This window comes from Salmo salar, chromosome ssa14 (assembly GCF_905237065.1).
Source record: "Salmo salar chromosome ssa14, Ssal_v3.1, whole genome shotgun sequence".
Taxonomy (NCBI): domain Eukaryota; kingdom Metazoa; phylum Chordata; class Actinopteri; order Salmoniformes; family Salmonidae; genus Salmo; species Salmo salar.
Genome location: NC_059455.1, coordinates 68,774,424 through 68,787,689, shown reverse-complemented (window position 1 = coordinate 68,787,689; position 13,266 = coordinate 68,774,424). Strand labels below are relative to the sequence as shown.

The window sequence follows — 13,266 nt, the reverse complement described above, 5'->3', positions numbered from 1 at the left end:
ACATAAGTGTATGTATGTAAACTTCCGACTTCAACTGTAGGCCTAACACACCATAACAGGACATTAGCCTACACTACAAAAGGAACACTTAAGTCGATGTTTGCAACAAATCACCATTAAAACGTACTATTAATACTAACTGAATGATGGTAACAGGCATAGCAATGGATGCTAACACCACTTATACAGTGCATTCAGAAAGTATTCATACCCCTTGACTTATTCCACATTTGAAAACATGTTCTTAGAAATGTTTGCAAATGTATTGAAAATTAAATACAGAAATATCTAATTTACATAAGTATTCACAACCCCTGAGCCAATACTTTGTAGAATAACCTTTGACAGCAATAACAGCTGCGAGTCTTTCTGGTTAAGTCTCCAAGAGCTTTCTACTCCTGGATTGTGCAACATTTGCCCATTATTCTTTTCAAACTTCTTCAAGCTGCCTCCCGAGTGGCGCATCGGTCTAAGGTACTGCATTTCAGTGCTTGAGGCATTATTACAGACTGGGTTAGACCCCAGGCTGTGTCACAACCGGCTGTGACCGGGAGTCCAATAGGGAAGTGCACAACTGGCCCAGCGTTGTCCGGGTTAGGGGAGGCTTTGGGCTTGGGGGGTTTACTTGGCTCATCGCACTCTAGCGACTCCTTGTGGCAGCCCGAGCGCCTGCAGGCTGACTCGGTAGTCAGCTGAAAGGTGATTCCTCCTTCATTGGTGCGGCTGGCTTCCAGGTTAAGCGGGCAGCTGTCAGCGTCGTTTCGTGGGTCATGTTTTGGAGGACGCATGACTACCTTCGCCTCTCCTGAGCCAGTTGGGGAGTTGCAGCGATGAGGGGGGTAAAAAACGAATCTTCAAGCTCCTTGATCATTGCTAGACAACCATTTTCATGTCTAGCCATACATTTTCGAGTTGATTTAAATTAAAACTCACTCGCCCACTCAGGAACATTCAAAGTCTCCTTGGTAAGCAACTCCAGTGTAGAATTGGCCTTGTGTTTTAGGATATTGTCTTGGTGAAAGGTGAATTCATCTCCCAGTGTCCGTTGGAAAGCAGACTGATCCAGGTTTGCCTCTAGGATTTTGCCTGTTATTCGGTTTATTTTTTATCCTGAAAAACTCCACAGTCCTCATGATGCAGCCACCACTATACTTGAAACTATGGAAAGTGGTACTCAGTAATGTGTGGTATTGGATTTGCCCCAAACATAACACTTTGTATTCAGGACAAAAAGTAAATTGCTTTGCCACTTCTTTTGCAGTATTACTTTAGTGCCTTGTTGTAAACAGGATGCATGTTTCGGCATATTTTTATTCTGTACAGGCTTCCTTCTTTTCACTCTGTCAACTATGCTAGTAATTTTAAGTCACCATTGGCTTCATGGTGAAATCCCTGAGGTTTCCTTCCTCTCTGGCAACTGAGCTGGGAAGGACGCCTGTATCTTTGTAGTGACTGGGTGTATTGATACACCATCCAAAGTGAAATGAATGAACTTCACCATGCTCAAAAGGGATATTCAATGTCAGTTTTTTTAACCCATCAACCAATAGGTAACCTTCTTTGCGAGGCATTGGAAAACCTCCCCGGTCTTTGTGGTTGAATCTGTGTTTGAAATTCACTGCTCGACATAGGAACCTTACAGATAATTGTATGTGTGGGGTACAGAGATGAGGTAGTCATTCATAAATCATGTTAACCTCTCTTGGGTAGGGGGCAGTATTCTGACGTCCGGATGAAAAGCGTACCTAAAGTAAACTGCCTGTAACTCAGGCCCAGAAGCTTGGATATGCATATAATTGGTCGATTTGGATAGAAAACACTCTAAAGTTTCGAAAACTGTTAAAATGTCTGTGTCTGTGAGTATAACAGAACTGATATGGCAGGCAAAACCCTGAGGACAAACCCTCCCCCCAAAACAAATTCAGCCTACCACTATTTTCAATGGCTATCACTTTTATTATAAGGCCAAGTCCTCCCGATTGCAGTTCCTAGGGCTTCCACTAGATGTCAACAGTCTTTAGAAAGAGTTTCAGGCTGGTTTTTGGAAAAATTAGCCAGAAATTGTAGTTTTTCTAGGTGGCTCCCATTTTGGCTGTAGTGTTTCCAAGCGCATGGAAGAGAGCACGTTCTTTGGTATTTTTTTCCGGTAAAGACAATAACGATTCTCCGTCTTAAATTGTATAATTTATTTACGTATTACGGTACCTAAGGTTTGATTATAAACGTTGTTTGACTTACATTTGCATTTAAGTCATTTAGCAGATGCTCTTATCCAGAGCGACTTACAAATTGGTGCATTCACCTTATGATATCCAGTGGAACAACCACTTTACAATAGTGCATCTAAATCTTTTAAGGGGGGGTTAGAAGGATTACTTTATCCTATCCCAGGTATTCCTTAAAGTGGTGGGGTTTCAGGTGTCTCCGGAAGGTGGTGATTGACTCCGCTGTCCTGGCGTCGTGAGGGAGCTTGTTCCACCATTGGGGTGCCAGAGCAGCGAACAGTTTTGACTGGGCTGAGCGGGAACTGTGCTTCCTCAGAGGTAGGGAGGCGAGCAGGCCAGAGGTGGATGAACGCAGTGCCCTTGTTTGGGTGTAGGGCCTGATCAGAGCCTGAAGGTACGGAGGTGCCGTTCCCGTCACAGCTCCGTAGGCAAGCACCATGGTCTTGTAGCGGATGCGAGCTTCAACTGGAAGCCAGTGGAGAGAGCGGAGGAGCGGGGTGACGTGAGAGAACTTGGGAAGGTTGAACACCAGACGGGCTGCGGCGTTCTGGATGAGTTGTAGGGGTTTAATGGCACAGGCAGGGAGCCCAGCCAACAGCGAGTTGCAGTAATCCAGACGGGAGATGACAAGTGCCTGGATTAGGACCTGCGCCGCTTCCTGTGTGAGGCAGGGTCGTACTCTGCGAATGTTGTAGAGCATGAACCTACAGGATCGGGTCACCGCCTTGATGTTAGTGGAGAACGACAGGGTGTTGTCCAGGGTCACGCCAAGGTTCTTAGCACTCTGGGAGGAGGACACAAGGGAGTTGTCAATCGTGATGGTGAGATCATGGAACGGGCAGTCCTTCCCCGGGAGGAAGAGCAGCTCCGTCTTGCCGAGGTTCAGCTTGAGGTGATGATCCGTCATCCACACTGATGACTTGTTTGGAAAAGTTTATTAGTAACATTTGGGATTCATTTTGTATGCATTTTGATGGAGGGAAACTGGGTGGATTATTGACTGAAGCACACCAGCTAAACTGAGTTTTTATGGATATAAAGAAGGACATTATCGAACAAAAGGACCATTTGTGATGTAACTGGGACCTTTTGGAGTGCCAACAGAAGAAGATCAAAGGTAAGGAATTTTTTATATCGCTATTTGTGACTTTCGTGTCGCACCTGCCTGGTTGAAATATGTTTTTCATGTGTTTGTATGCGGGGCGCTGTCCTCAGATAATCGCATGGTATGCTTTCGCCGTAAAGCCTTTTTGAAATCTGACACAGCGGCTGGATTAACAAGAAGTTAAGCTTTATTTTGATGTATTACACTTGTAATTTTATGAAAGTTCAATATTTATAATACTGTAGTTTGAATTTCACGGTCTGCATTTTCACCGGATTTTGGCCAAGTGGGACGCTACCGTCCCACCTGCCCATAAGAAGTTTTAAAAACTATTATTGCACACAAAGTGAGTCCATGTAACTTATGTGACTTAAGCAAATTTCTACTTATTTAAGCTTGCCATAACAAAGGGGTTGAACATTTCAGCTTTTCATTTTTTATTAATTACTACAAAATTCCAAAAAATATAATTCCACTTTGACATTGAATATTGTCAGTATGCCAGTGACAAAAAATCTAAGAAATTAATTAAAAATTCAATGTGAATACTTTCTGAAGGCACTGTACATGTTACTATTAACATGCCAATGGATGAAAATATGTCTTAATTTGCTTAACAGTGTGAGGACCTGAGCACTACACTATTAAAAACATGGTAAATTGGAGCATAAATCTGTTAATACTTGGTTTCAGGTGTAGTGTATGGAAATGTAATTGTTCACAAACAATTGCTAAATCTTTAATTACACACACTTTCCTTTGCCATCTAAAGTACTCACACACCCTCTCTACAGTATATATTATTTCTGTTTCACCCACAGATCCCCTAGCCATCTGACTTACCAAAACACACAACACACACCATCCCCCACAAACAACCCCAGACACACACTTCCACTCGTCATATGGCATTCTCACTGCCCTTCAAACACACACCCACCCACATTTAAAAACAACCCCATCACAAACAACCCCCCCCCACCACTCACCCTCAGCCCTGTGGAGCTCCAGGGCCAGCTGCTCGCGGGCACGCCCCTCCTCCACCAGCCTCTCCTGCAGATCCTCCTGTCGCCGCAGCAGATCGCCCATCTCCTGGTTGTGGCGGAAGGACTCGCGCATCAGCTCCGTCTGGGTGACGCGTGCATGTTCCAGCTGATCAGGGTTGGTAAGATGGGTGGGGAGACAAAGATAATGACTTTAGTGAGCAAAGAACCTTTGAGGAAATACTGGTTCAGGTGGTGAATAGTTCTGAATTAGAAGTTCCGATACACAAAGCCTTGAAACAAGTTGGTCCACAGTGTGGCTCAGTTGGTAAAAAAGCGTGGCACTAGCAACACCAGGGTTGTGGGTTCGATTCCTACTGTGATCACATATAGAAGAAATGTATGCACTCAGTGCACTGAAAGTTGCTTTGGATAAAATCATCTGCTCAATGGAACATGGCATATTATTAAATATATCCCATGGCATGAATGAATCTCTTCTGTAATTTAGGACATAACCTCTCATTATGGACAATATGCTGAGCCTTGTGACAGTCAGTGTAATGTCATATTTATCATCACCAGTAATGGTTTCCAGTTAGTGTCCTAAGTGAAAGTAAAACAATTAGGACCAATCAATCAATGCTGTAGCCCACTTCAGTATAATGGATGATTTCACTTAGCACATAAGATACACAGAGTGAAACAGTGGGTTCACAACACACATGGCCTGTGTTGTTATGCTTAAAGGAGTATCCCAATAACAACTACAGGGCAATGTACAGAGGTGTGGAGATGGTTAGCTGTATACAGTTCAGCGGTAAGTCTTGAGTTGTACAGTGGCACATCATGACAGTGTAAATATCCTCACTCGCTTCAAATACTAACATACTGAACTTGCATAGCTACAACTAGGCCTATTGCCTTCTCATTGTGGGATAATTGTACACATGCAGTCATGTTCTATAAAGTTATGTTGGTGAAAATGCATGCCATATAAGTATTCTTATTAAAATGAGTAAACCTACGGCCCCAGTTTGACATTGATCAAGGAACCAACATAACATGCATGACATTCCATTTCAATCTTAACCCTTTAACTTCGGACACAGATGAGACACGTTTAGTAGACATTGCCCTGTGACGCATTCACAAAAGCCTTCTTTCTTGGCTGAATTATCATGGAATTGCTATTGTGCAATAAACCCCTGACTTATTAGCACCACAACTCACATGCATTTGGTTTTACAGGGCGAGACTCCCACAGCAGCAAAGGTCATACTGCAACATTATGACAACCAGGATGTAGTCACGCGACCGTGCTACGCTGAAATCATGGGAGTCCTTTTTTGCTCACCTGCTCAGTTGAAAGCAGAGTAGGGAGATCTAGGACTGTATACGATACACTCACTGTGTTATACACTGCACAAGTTGCCCAGTCAAAACTATTGCTGCCAAGCAAGTTAGCTGGATAATGTATACGTGTAGACTCCCTATATAGCAGGGGTATGTAAGTCATGAACTGTATAAAATAATGGACAAAACTGCAGTTTAGAGCATCAAGTCAGCCAAATGAAAGACACTTTCATTCAGATAAATAAGAACTGTCCAGACGGAGTCAGATTTACTTCACTAGTTATACAGTCCCATATAGGTTACAGGCCAGCAGCTGAATGTAAACTTACTGTATAGGGCGGTGTGGGGAGGGAGATCTTAGAGATCACCTTAAGGAGGTGACCATTGGTCCTGTGGTTGACATGTGATATTTGAGTCTGTACCACCACCGCGTTTTTCTCATTGAGGACGCTGGAGAGGGGGAAAGGCCGGGGCAGGGGCACGCGAGATTCCACCTCGTACACATCCTGATCTTCCCCTTCCACCCACATGGCCTGGTGGCTCGAATTCCAGTATGAGCGGTAGGAATCCATGGTGGTAGACAATTTAACAGCTTTCAATGACCTACTAGTTTATCCTTGTAGTGCTTTCCATCCTCTTCCCTACAAATGTTCATGGGTTATATAAAGTCTCCAGTGTTCATTTCAGCATCTACAATGCACCTGCTACCATGGATGGAGTCTTCAGCAGAGGACCAAGAGGGAACAGCAGCGGAGAGCAGACAAGTCCCGATGACGTAGCCGGGTTCTAGGCAACAGTCTCTACGGAGCTGCCAAGCACAGAGCCTTGGGTAAACACACGAGTCGCAGTTCAGACTCAGATCCACGGGCATGGCGTACCACGGTGAAGAGACAACAAAAAAGGTCCCAGGTAAATACTGAGAACTAGGTAAACCCTTGAAACAACAAAACAAAGTTTCAAGTCAGAAAATAAGAGATACCGGTAGTGCTTCTCCTCGTGTAGGGGAAAAGTAATCCTTCCTGGGGGAGGAAGTTTGAAGTCACATCTTGCACATGTGAATCCAGGGAGCAACTGCGGGGGTGATAAAATAAAGAGAAACCTAGCTTTAAGATCCTGTGCACCTCTCTCTGTCAGACTTTTCTCTCTGTCTATGTTGCTCACTCTCTCAGAGCACAGCGTGACCCTGCCCCTCAGCAGTACTCCCTCCCACTCCTCGCTCGCCCTCTCCCTCCCTATGGAAGCTCATTAACAATTCCATGCCGCCACGGCAACGTAGCACCGATCCGCAGGGAAGGGAAGCCTCCTGGTCCCCCTTAACTGCTTTACACAATGGGCAGCCAACCAAGGGTGAACTCTGAAGCCACCAGTGGGGCTCTCGCTGCACTTCTTTCTCTTCTGTCACTCTCTCTCTCTCGCTTTCATTCTCCCTCTCATTCTTGATCTATCCCTGTAGCCGCTAACGTCTTTCTGTTGTTTGTCACCAGTTTTCTAGCTCCATGTTCCTCCCTCTTGCCCTCTCCCTGTCTCTACCAATATCCCAGCCTGACTTTCACTGTGTATCTCTGTCTCTCGAAACAGACACAAAAGAAGAGGTTGCGGTCAAAACTGTTCTCCCAGAGTGTTTTGCAGCAGGCAGGCAGTCTCTCTCTTTCACTTCCTGGATCCATAGCATGGGCAGGGTATTGTTCAGTGAAAAGGGGGAGGGAATAGTAAGCGTGGTTTCAACCCCCCCGGGCTAGTTGGGCAGGTACAGCTTTGCAAATAGACATTTTCCCTCTCCCTCACACACACACACACACAGCCTTTTTGCAGGAGCTTGTCAAACCAGATTTATATTCCACGTCAGTGCAGATGAACTGACTTAGGCATTGTCTCCTTCGATCTTGTGAGCAAGTGAACTGTAAAACAGTAATGGACCTACACAATCAACACGTCGGCCCGACATGTCGCCCTCAATGATCTATAATAGGAGGATTAGTGCGCAACACCTACTCCAGCAAATTATTTCCAAAGCCAACCGACAGGACACTTGAGAAACTCATTACATCAAGCCTTATTCACACAACCTGGCCCTCCAGACAGGAAACAACCATCCACAATCATTAATGATCATTCACTCACAAGGAACCAATGCAGATCTAATCAATTCATTCTGGAAGGAATAACATTAAAGGGATAGTTAGGAATTGTCCCCAGAGTCATATGAACACGTGGATACAATTTGTTATGTATCTGTGTCCAGTACGAAGGAAGTTAGAGGTAGTTTCGTGAGCCAATGCTAACTAGCATGCTAGCTGTTCCCATAGATGTTCAGTCATTTCTCTAACGCAAGTTAGCAATTGCGATAACGCTAGCTGGCAACCTCCATCAAACTGAAAGCAGAGACATCGAAATGGTATCCGCAAGTTCATTGACTTTGGGGAAGTAGATAAAGGGCCTCATTGGCAAAATCCCGAACTATCCCTTTAAATTAACCATTTGGTCTTGTGAAGGCGGAGATCTTGATTGATTTCTGAGCTTGCCTTCCCACCACTAGGCAGTTACAGTGCCTTCAGAAAGTATTCATACCCCTTGACAAAAGGACTTTCACGTTCTTGTTCTGAAGCTTAACTTTCTGAACATTCGAGACGTGGAGTCCACTTGTCATTCCAATCTCCTTTGCATTAGCGTAGCCTCTTCTGTAGCCTGTCAACTATGTGTCTGTCTATCCCTGTTCTCTCCCCTCTGCACAGGCCACACAAACGCTTCACACAGCGTGGCCGCTGCCACTCTAACCTGGTGGTCCCAGCGCGCACGACCCATGTGGAGTTCCAGGTCTCCGGCAGCCTCTGGAACTGCCGGTCTGCAGCCAACAAGGCAGAGTTCATCTCAGCCTATGCTACCCTCCAGTCCCTCGACTTCTTGGCTACTCCTACTGCTCTCTCCTCGTCTGCCCACGTGTTCTCGCATACCCCGAGAGCATCTGGCCAGCGGGGTGGTGGCACTGGAATCCTCATCTCTCCCAAGTGGACATTCTCTCTTTCTCCCCTGACCCATCTGTCAATCGCCTCCTTTGAATTCCATGCTGTCACAGTTACCAGCCCTTTCAAGCTTAACATCCTTATCGCCCTCCAGGTTCCCTTGGAGAGTTCATCAATGAGCTTGACGCCTTGATAAGTTCCTTTCCTGAGGATGGCTCACCTCTCACAGTTCTGGGTGACTTTAACCTCCCCACGTCTACCTTTGACTCATTCCTCTCTGCCTCCTCCTTTCCACTCCTCTCCTCTTTTGACCTCACCCTACTCACAAGGCAGGCAATACGCTTGACCTCATCTTTACTAAATGCTGTTCTTCCACTAATCTCATTGCAACTCCTCTCCAAGTCTCCGACCACTACCTTGTATCCTTTTCCCTCTCACTCTCATCCAACACTTCTCACTCTGCCCCTACTCGGATGGTATTGCGCCGTCGCAACCTTCGCTCTCCCTCTCCTGCTACTCTCTCCTCTTCCATCCTATCATCTCTTCCCTCTGCTCAAACCTTCTCCAACCTATCTCCTGATTCTGCCTCCTCAACCCGCCTCTCCTCCCTTTGACTCTCTATGTCCCCTATCCTCCAGGCCGGCTCGGTCCTCCCCTCCTGCTCCATGGCTCGTCGACTCATTGCAAGCTCACAGAACAGGGCTCCGGGCAGCCGAGCGGAAATGGAGGAAAACTCGCCTCCCTGCGGACCTGGCATCCTTTCACTCCCTCCTCTCTACATTTTCCTCTTCTGTCTCTGCTGCTAAAGCCACTTTCTACCACTCTAAATTCCAAGCATCTGCCTCTAACCCCAGGAAGCTCTTTGCCACCTTCTCATCCCTCCTGAATCCTCCTCCCGCTCCCCCCCCCTCCCTCCCTCTCTGCGGATGACTTCGTCAACCATTTTGAAAAGAAGGTCGACGACATCCGATCCTCGTTTGCTAAGTCAAACGACACCGCTGGTCCTGCTCACACTGCCCTACCCTGTGCTTTGACCTCTTTCTCCCCTCTCTCTCCAGATGAAATCTCGCGTCTTGTGACGGCCGGCCGCCCAACAACCTGCCCGCTTGACCCTATCCCCTTCTCTCTTCTCTAGACCATTTCCGGAGACCTTCTCCCTTACCTCACCCCGCTCATCAACTCATCCTTGACCGCTGGCTACGTCCCTTCCGTCTTCAAGAGAGCGAGAGTTGCACCGCTTCTGAAAAAACCTACACTCGATCCCTCCGATGTCAACAACTACAGACCAGTATCCCTTCTTTCTTTTCTCTCCAAAACTCTTGAACGTGCCATCCTTGGCCAGCTCTCCTGCTATCTCTCTCAGAATGACCTTCTTGATCCAAATCAGTCAGGTTTCAAGACTGGTCATTCAACTGAGAGTGCTCTTCTCTGTGTCACGGAGGCTCTCCGCACTGCTAAAGCTAACTCTCTCTCCTCTGCTCTCATCCTTCTAGACCTATCTGCTGCCTTTGATACTGTGAACCATCAGATCCTCCTCTCCACCCTCTCCGAGTTGGGCATCTCCGGCGCGGCCCACGCTTGGATTGCGTCCTACCTGACAGGTCACTCCTACCAGGCGGCGTGGCGAGAATCTGTCTCCGCACCACGTGCTCTCACCACTGGTGTCCCCCAGGGCTCTGTTCTAAGCCCTCTCCTATTCTCGCTATACACCAAGTCACTTGGCTCTGTCATATCCTCACATGGTCTCTCCTATCATTGCTATGCAGACGACACACAATTCATCTTCTCCTTTCCCCCTTCTGATAACCAGGTGGCGAATCGCATCTCTGCATGTCTGGCAGACATATCAGTGTGGATGACGGATCACCACCTCAAGCTGAACCTCGGCAAGAAGGAGCTGCTCTTCCTCCCGGGGAAGGACTGCCCGTTCCATGATCTCGCCATCACGGTTGACAACTCCATTGTGTCCTCCTCCCAGAGTACTAAGAACCTTGGCGTGACCCTGGACAACACCCTGTCGTTCTCCACTAACATCAAGGCGGTGACCCGATCCTGTAGGTTCATGCTCTACATCAGTCGCAGAGTACGACCCTGCCTCACACAGGAAGCGGCGCAGGTCCTAATCCAGGCACTTGTCATCACCCATCTGGATTACTGCAACTCGCTGTTGGCTGGGCTCCCTGCCTGTGCCATTAAACCCCTACAACTCATCCAGAACGCCGCAGCCCGTCTGGTGTTCAACCTTCCCAAGTTCTCTCACGTCACCCCGCTCCTCCGCTCTCTCCACTGGCTTCCTGTTGAAGCTCGCATCCGCTACAAGACCATGGTGCTTCCCCTGTGAGGGGAACGGCACCTACGTACATTCAGGCTCTGATCAGGCACTACACCCAAACAAGGGCACTGCGTTCATCCACCTCTGGCCTGCTCGCCTCCCTACCTCTGAGGAAGCACAGTTCCCGCTCAGCCCAGTCAAAACTGTTCGCTGCTCTGGCACCCCAATGGTGGAACAAGCTCCCTCACGATGCCAGGACAGCGGAGTCAATCACCACCTTCCGGAGACACCCGAAACCCCACCTCTTTAAGGAATACCTAGGATAGGATGAAGTAATCCTTCTAACCCCCCCCCCCCCCCCTTAAAATATTTAGATGCACTATTGTAAAGTGGTTGTTCCACTGGATATCTTAAGGTGAATACACCAATTTGTAAGTCGCTCTGGATAAGAGCGTCTGCTAAATGACTTAAATGTCAAATGTAAATGTCAATCCAGTGTTTATTTGGCTGTATGCTTGGGGTCATTGTCCTGTTGGAACGTAAAATCTTCGTCCCAGTCTAAGGTCGTTTGTACTCTAAAGCAGGTTGTCATCAAGGATTTTCCTGTATGTTGCTCCATTCATTGTTTTCTCTATCTTTACTAGTCTCCCATTTACCTGCCGCTGAAAAGCATCCCCATAGCATGATGCTGCCACCACCGTGCTTTACGGTAGGGATGGTGCTAGACCGGGGAAGAGCAGAATCTGCCTTTTCCTCATAGCACTTTGCATTCAGGCCAAAGAGTTTTGTCTCACCAGAACACCATCTTTTGCCTTATGCTCTCAGTCTTACACGTTCCTTTGCGCAAATTCTATGCGTGCTGTCATGTGCCTTTTTCTCAGGCGTGGCTTCAGTCTGACCACTCTCCCATAAAGCCCAGATTGGTGAAGTGCTGTGGAGACTGTTGTCCTTCTGGCAGGTTTTCCCATCTCAGCCAAGGAACTGGCTAGTTCTGTCAGAGTGTAGTTCTGTCAGAGTGTAGTTCTGTCAGAGTGTAGTTCTGTCAGAGTGGTCATTGGGTTCTTGATCACCTCCCTGACCAAGGTCCTTCTTGCTCAGTTGCGTCCAACAGCCAGCTCTACCCACAGTCTGGGTAGTTCCATATTTTTTCAATGATGGAGACTACTGTGCTCTTGGAAGCTTTCAACACTCTAGAAATGCCAGTTCCACTGTGTTTTTTCATTGTTTTCCTCTAATCATTGACTGATTTAAACATGGGATACCATGTGGGTGCAATTAATTATCAGGTAGAACAGAAAACCAGTAGGCTCTGAACCTCATTGGGTAAGAGTTGAATACCCCGGTATAGATTCAACTGTGGGACCTTATATAGACAGGTGATTCTAAATCATGTCCAAACAATTTAAAATGACATAACACATATGGAATCATGTAGTAACCGAAAAAGTGTTAAGCACAGAGTTCATTAGAGTTGCCAGCCTCAGAAATCGGCAATTAACTGCACCTCAGATTGCAGCCTAAATAAATGCTTCACAGAGTTCAAGTAACAGACACAACACCAACTGTTCAGAGGAGACTGCGTGAATCAGGCCTTCATTGTCGAATTGCTGCAAAGAGACCACTTCTACAGGACACTAATAAGAAGGAAAGACTTGCTTGGGCCAAGAAACACGAGCAATGGACATTAGACCGATGGAAATCTGTCCTTTGGTCTGATGAGTCCAAATGTGACATTTTTGGTTCCAACCGCCGTGTCTTTGTAAGATGCAGAGTAGGTGAACGGATGATCTCAGCATGTGTTGTTCCCACTGTGAAGCATGGAGGTGGTGGTGTGATATATTTAGAATTCAAGGCACACTTAACCAGCATGGCTACCACAGCATTCTGCAGCGATACACCATTCCATCTGGTTTGCGCTTAGTGGGACTATCATTTGTTTTTCAACAGGACAATGGCCCAAAACACACCTCCAGGCTGTGTAAGGGCTATTTGACCAAGGCGGCGAGTGATGGAGTGCCGCATTAGATGACCTGGCCTCCACCAATCACCCGACCTCAACCCAATTGAGATTGTTTGGGATGAGTTGGACTGCAGAGTTAAGGAAGCAGCCAACAAGTGCTCAGCATATGTGGGAACTCCTTCAAGACTGTTGGAAAAGCATTCCAGGTGACTGCTTCATGAAGCTGATTGAGAGAATGCCAATAGTGTGAAAAGCTGTCATCAAGGCAAAGGGTGGCTACTTTGAAGAATCTCATAGAAATTATATTTTTATTTGGTTACTACATGTTTCCATGTGTTATTTCATAGTTTTGATGTCTTCACTATTATTCTACAATGTAGAAAATAGTAAAATAAAGAAAAAACC

The 13,266-nt window shown here is 46.6% G+C and overlaps 1 protein-coding gene across 7 annotated transcripts in view; it reads right to left on the bottom strand.

The window, feature by feature from the left end:
* The window catches only part of LOC106569851 (A-kinase anchor protein 9), a 157,416-nt gene that overhangs the window by 46,514 nt on the left and 97,636 nt on the right, over positions 1-13,266 (bottom strand). For all 7 annotated transcript variants that reach the window (XM_045694733.1, XM_045694734.1, XM_045694738.1 and 4 more), the window contains one exon: positions 4,320-4,482. In XM_045694733.1, coding sequence (XP_045550689.1) covers positions 4,320-4,482 — 163 coding nt within the window. The remainder of the gene's footprint in view (positions 1-4,319; positions 4,483-13,266) is intronic.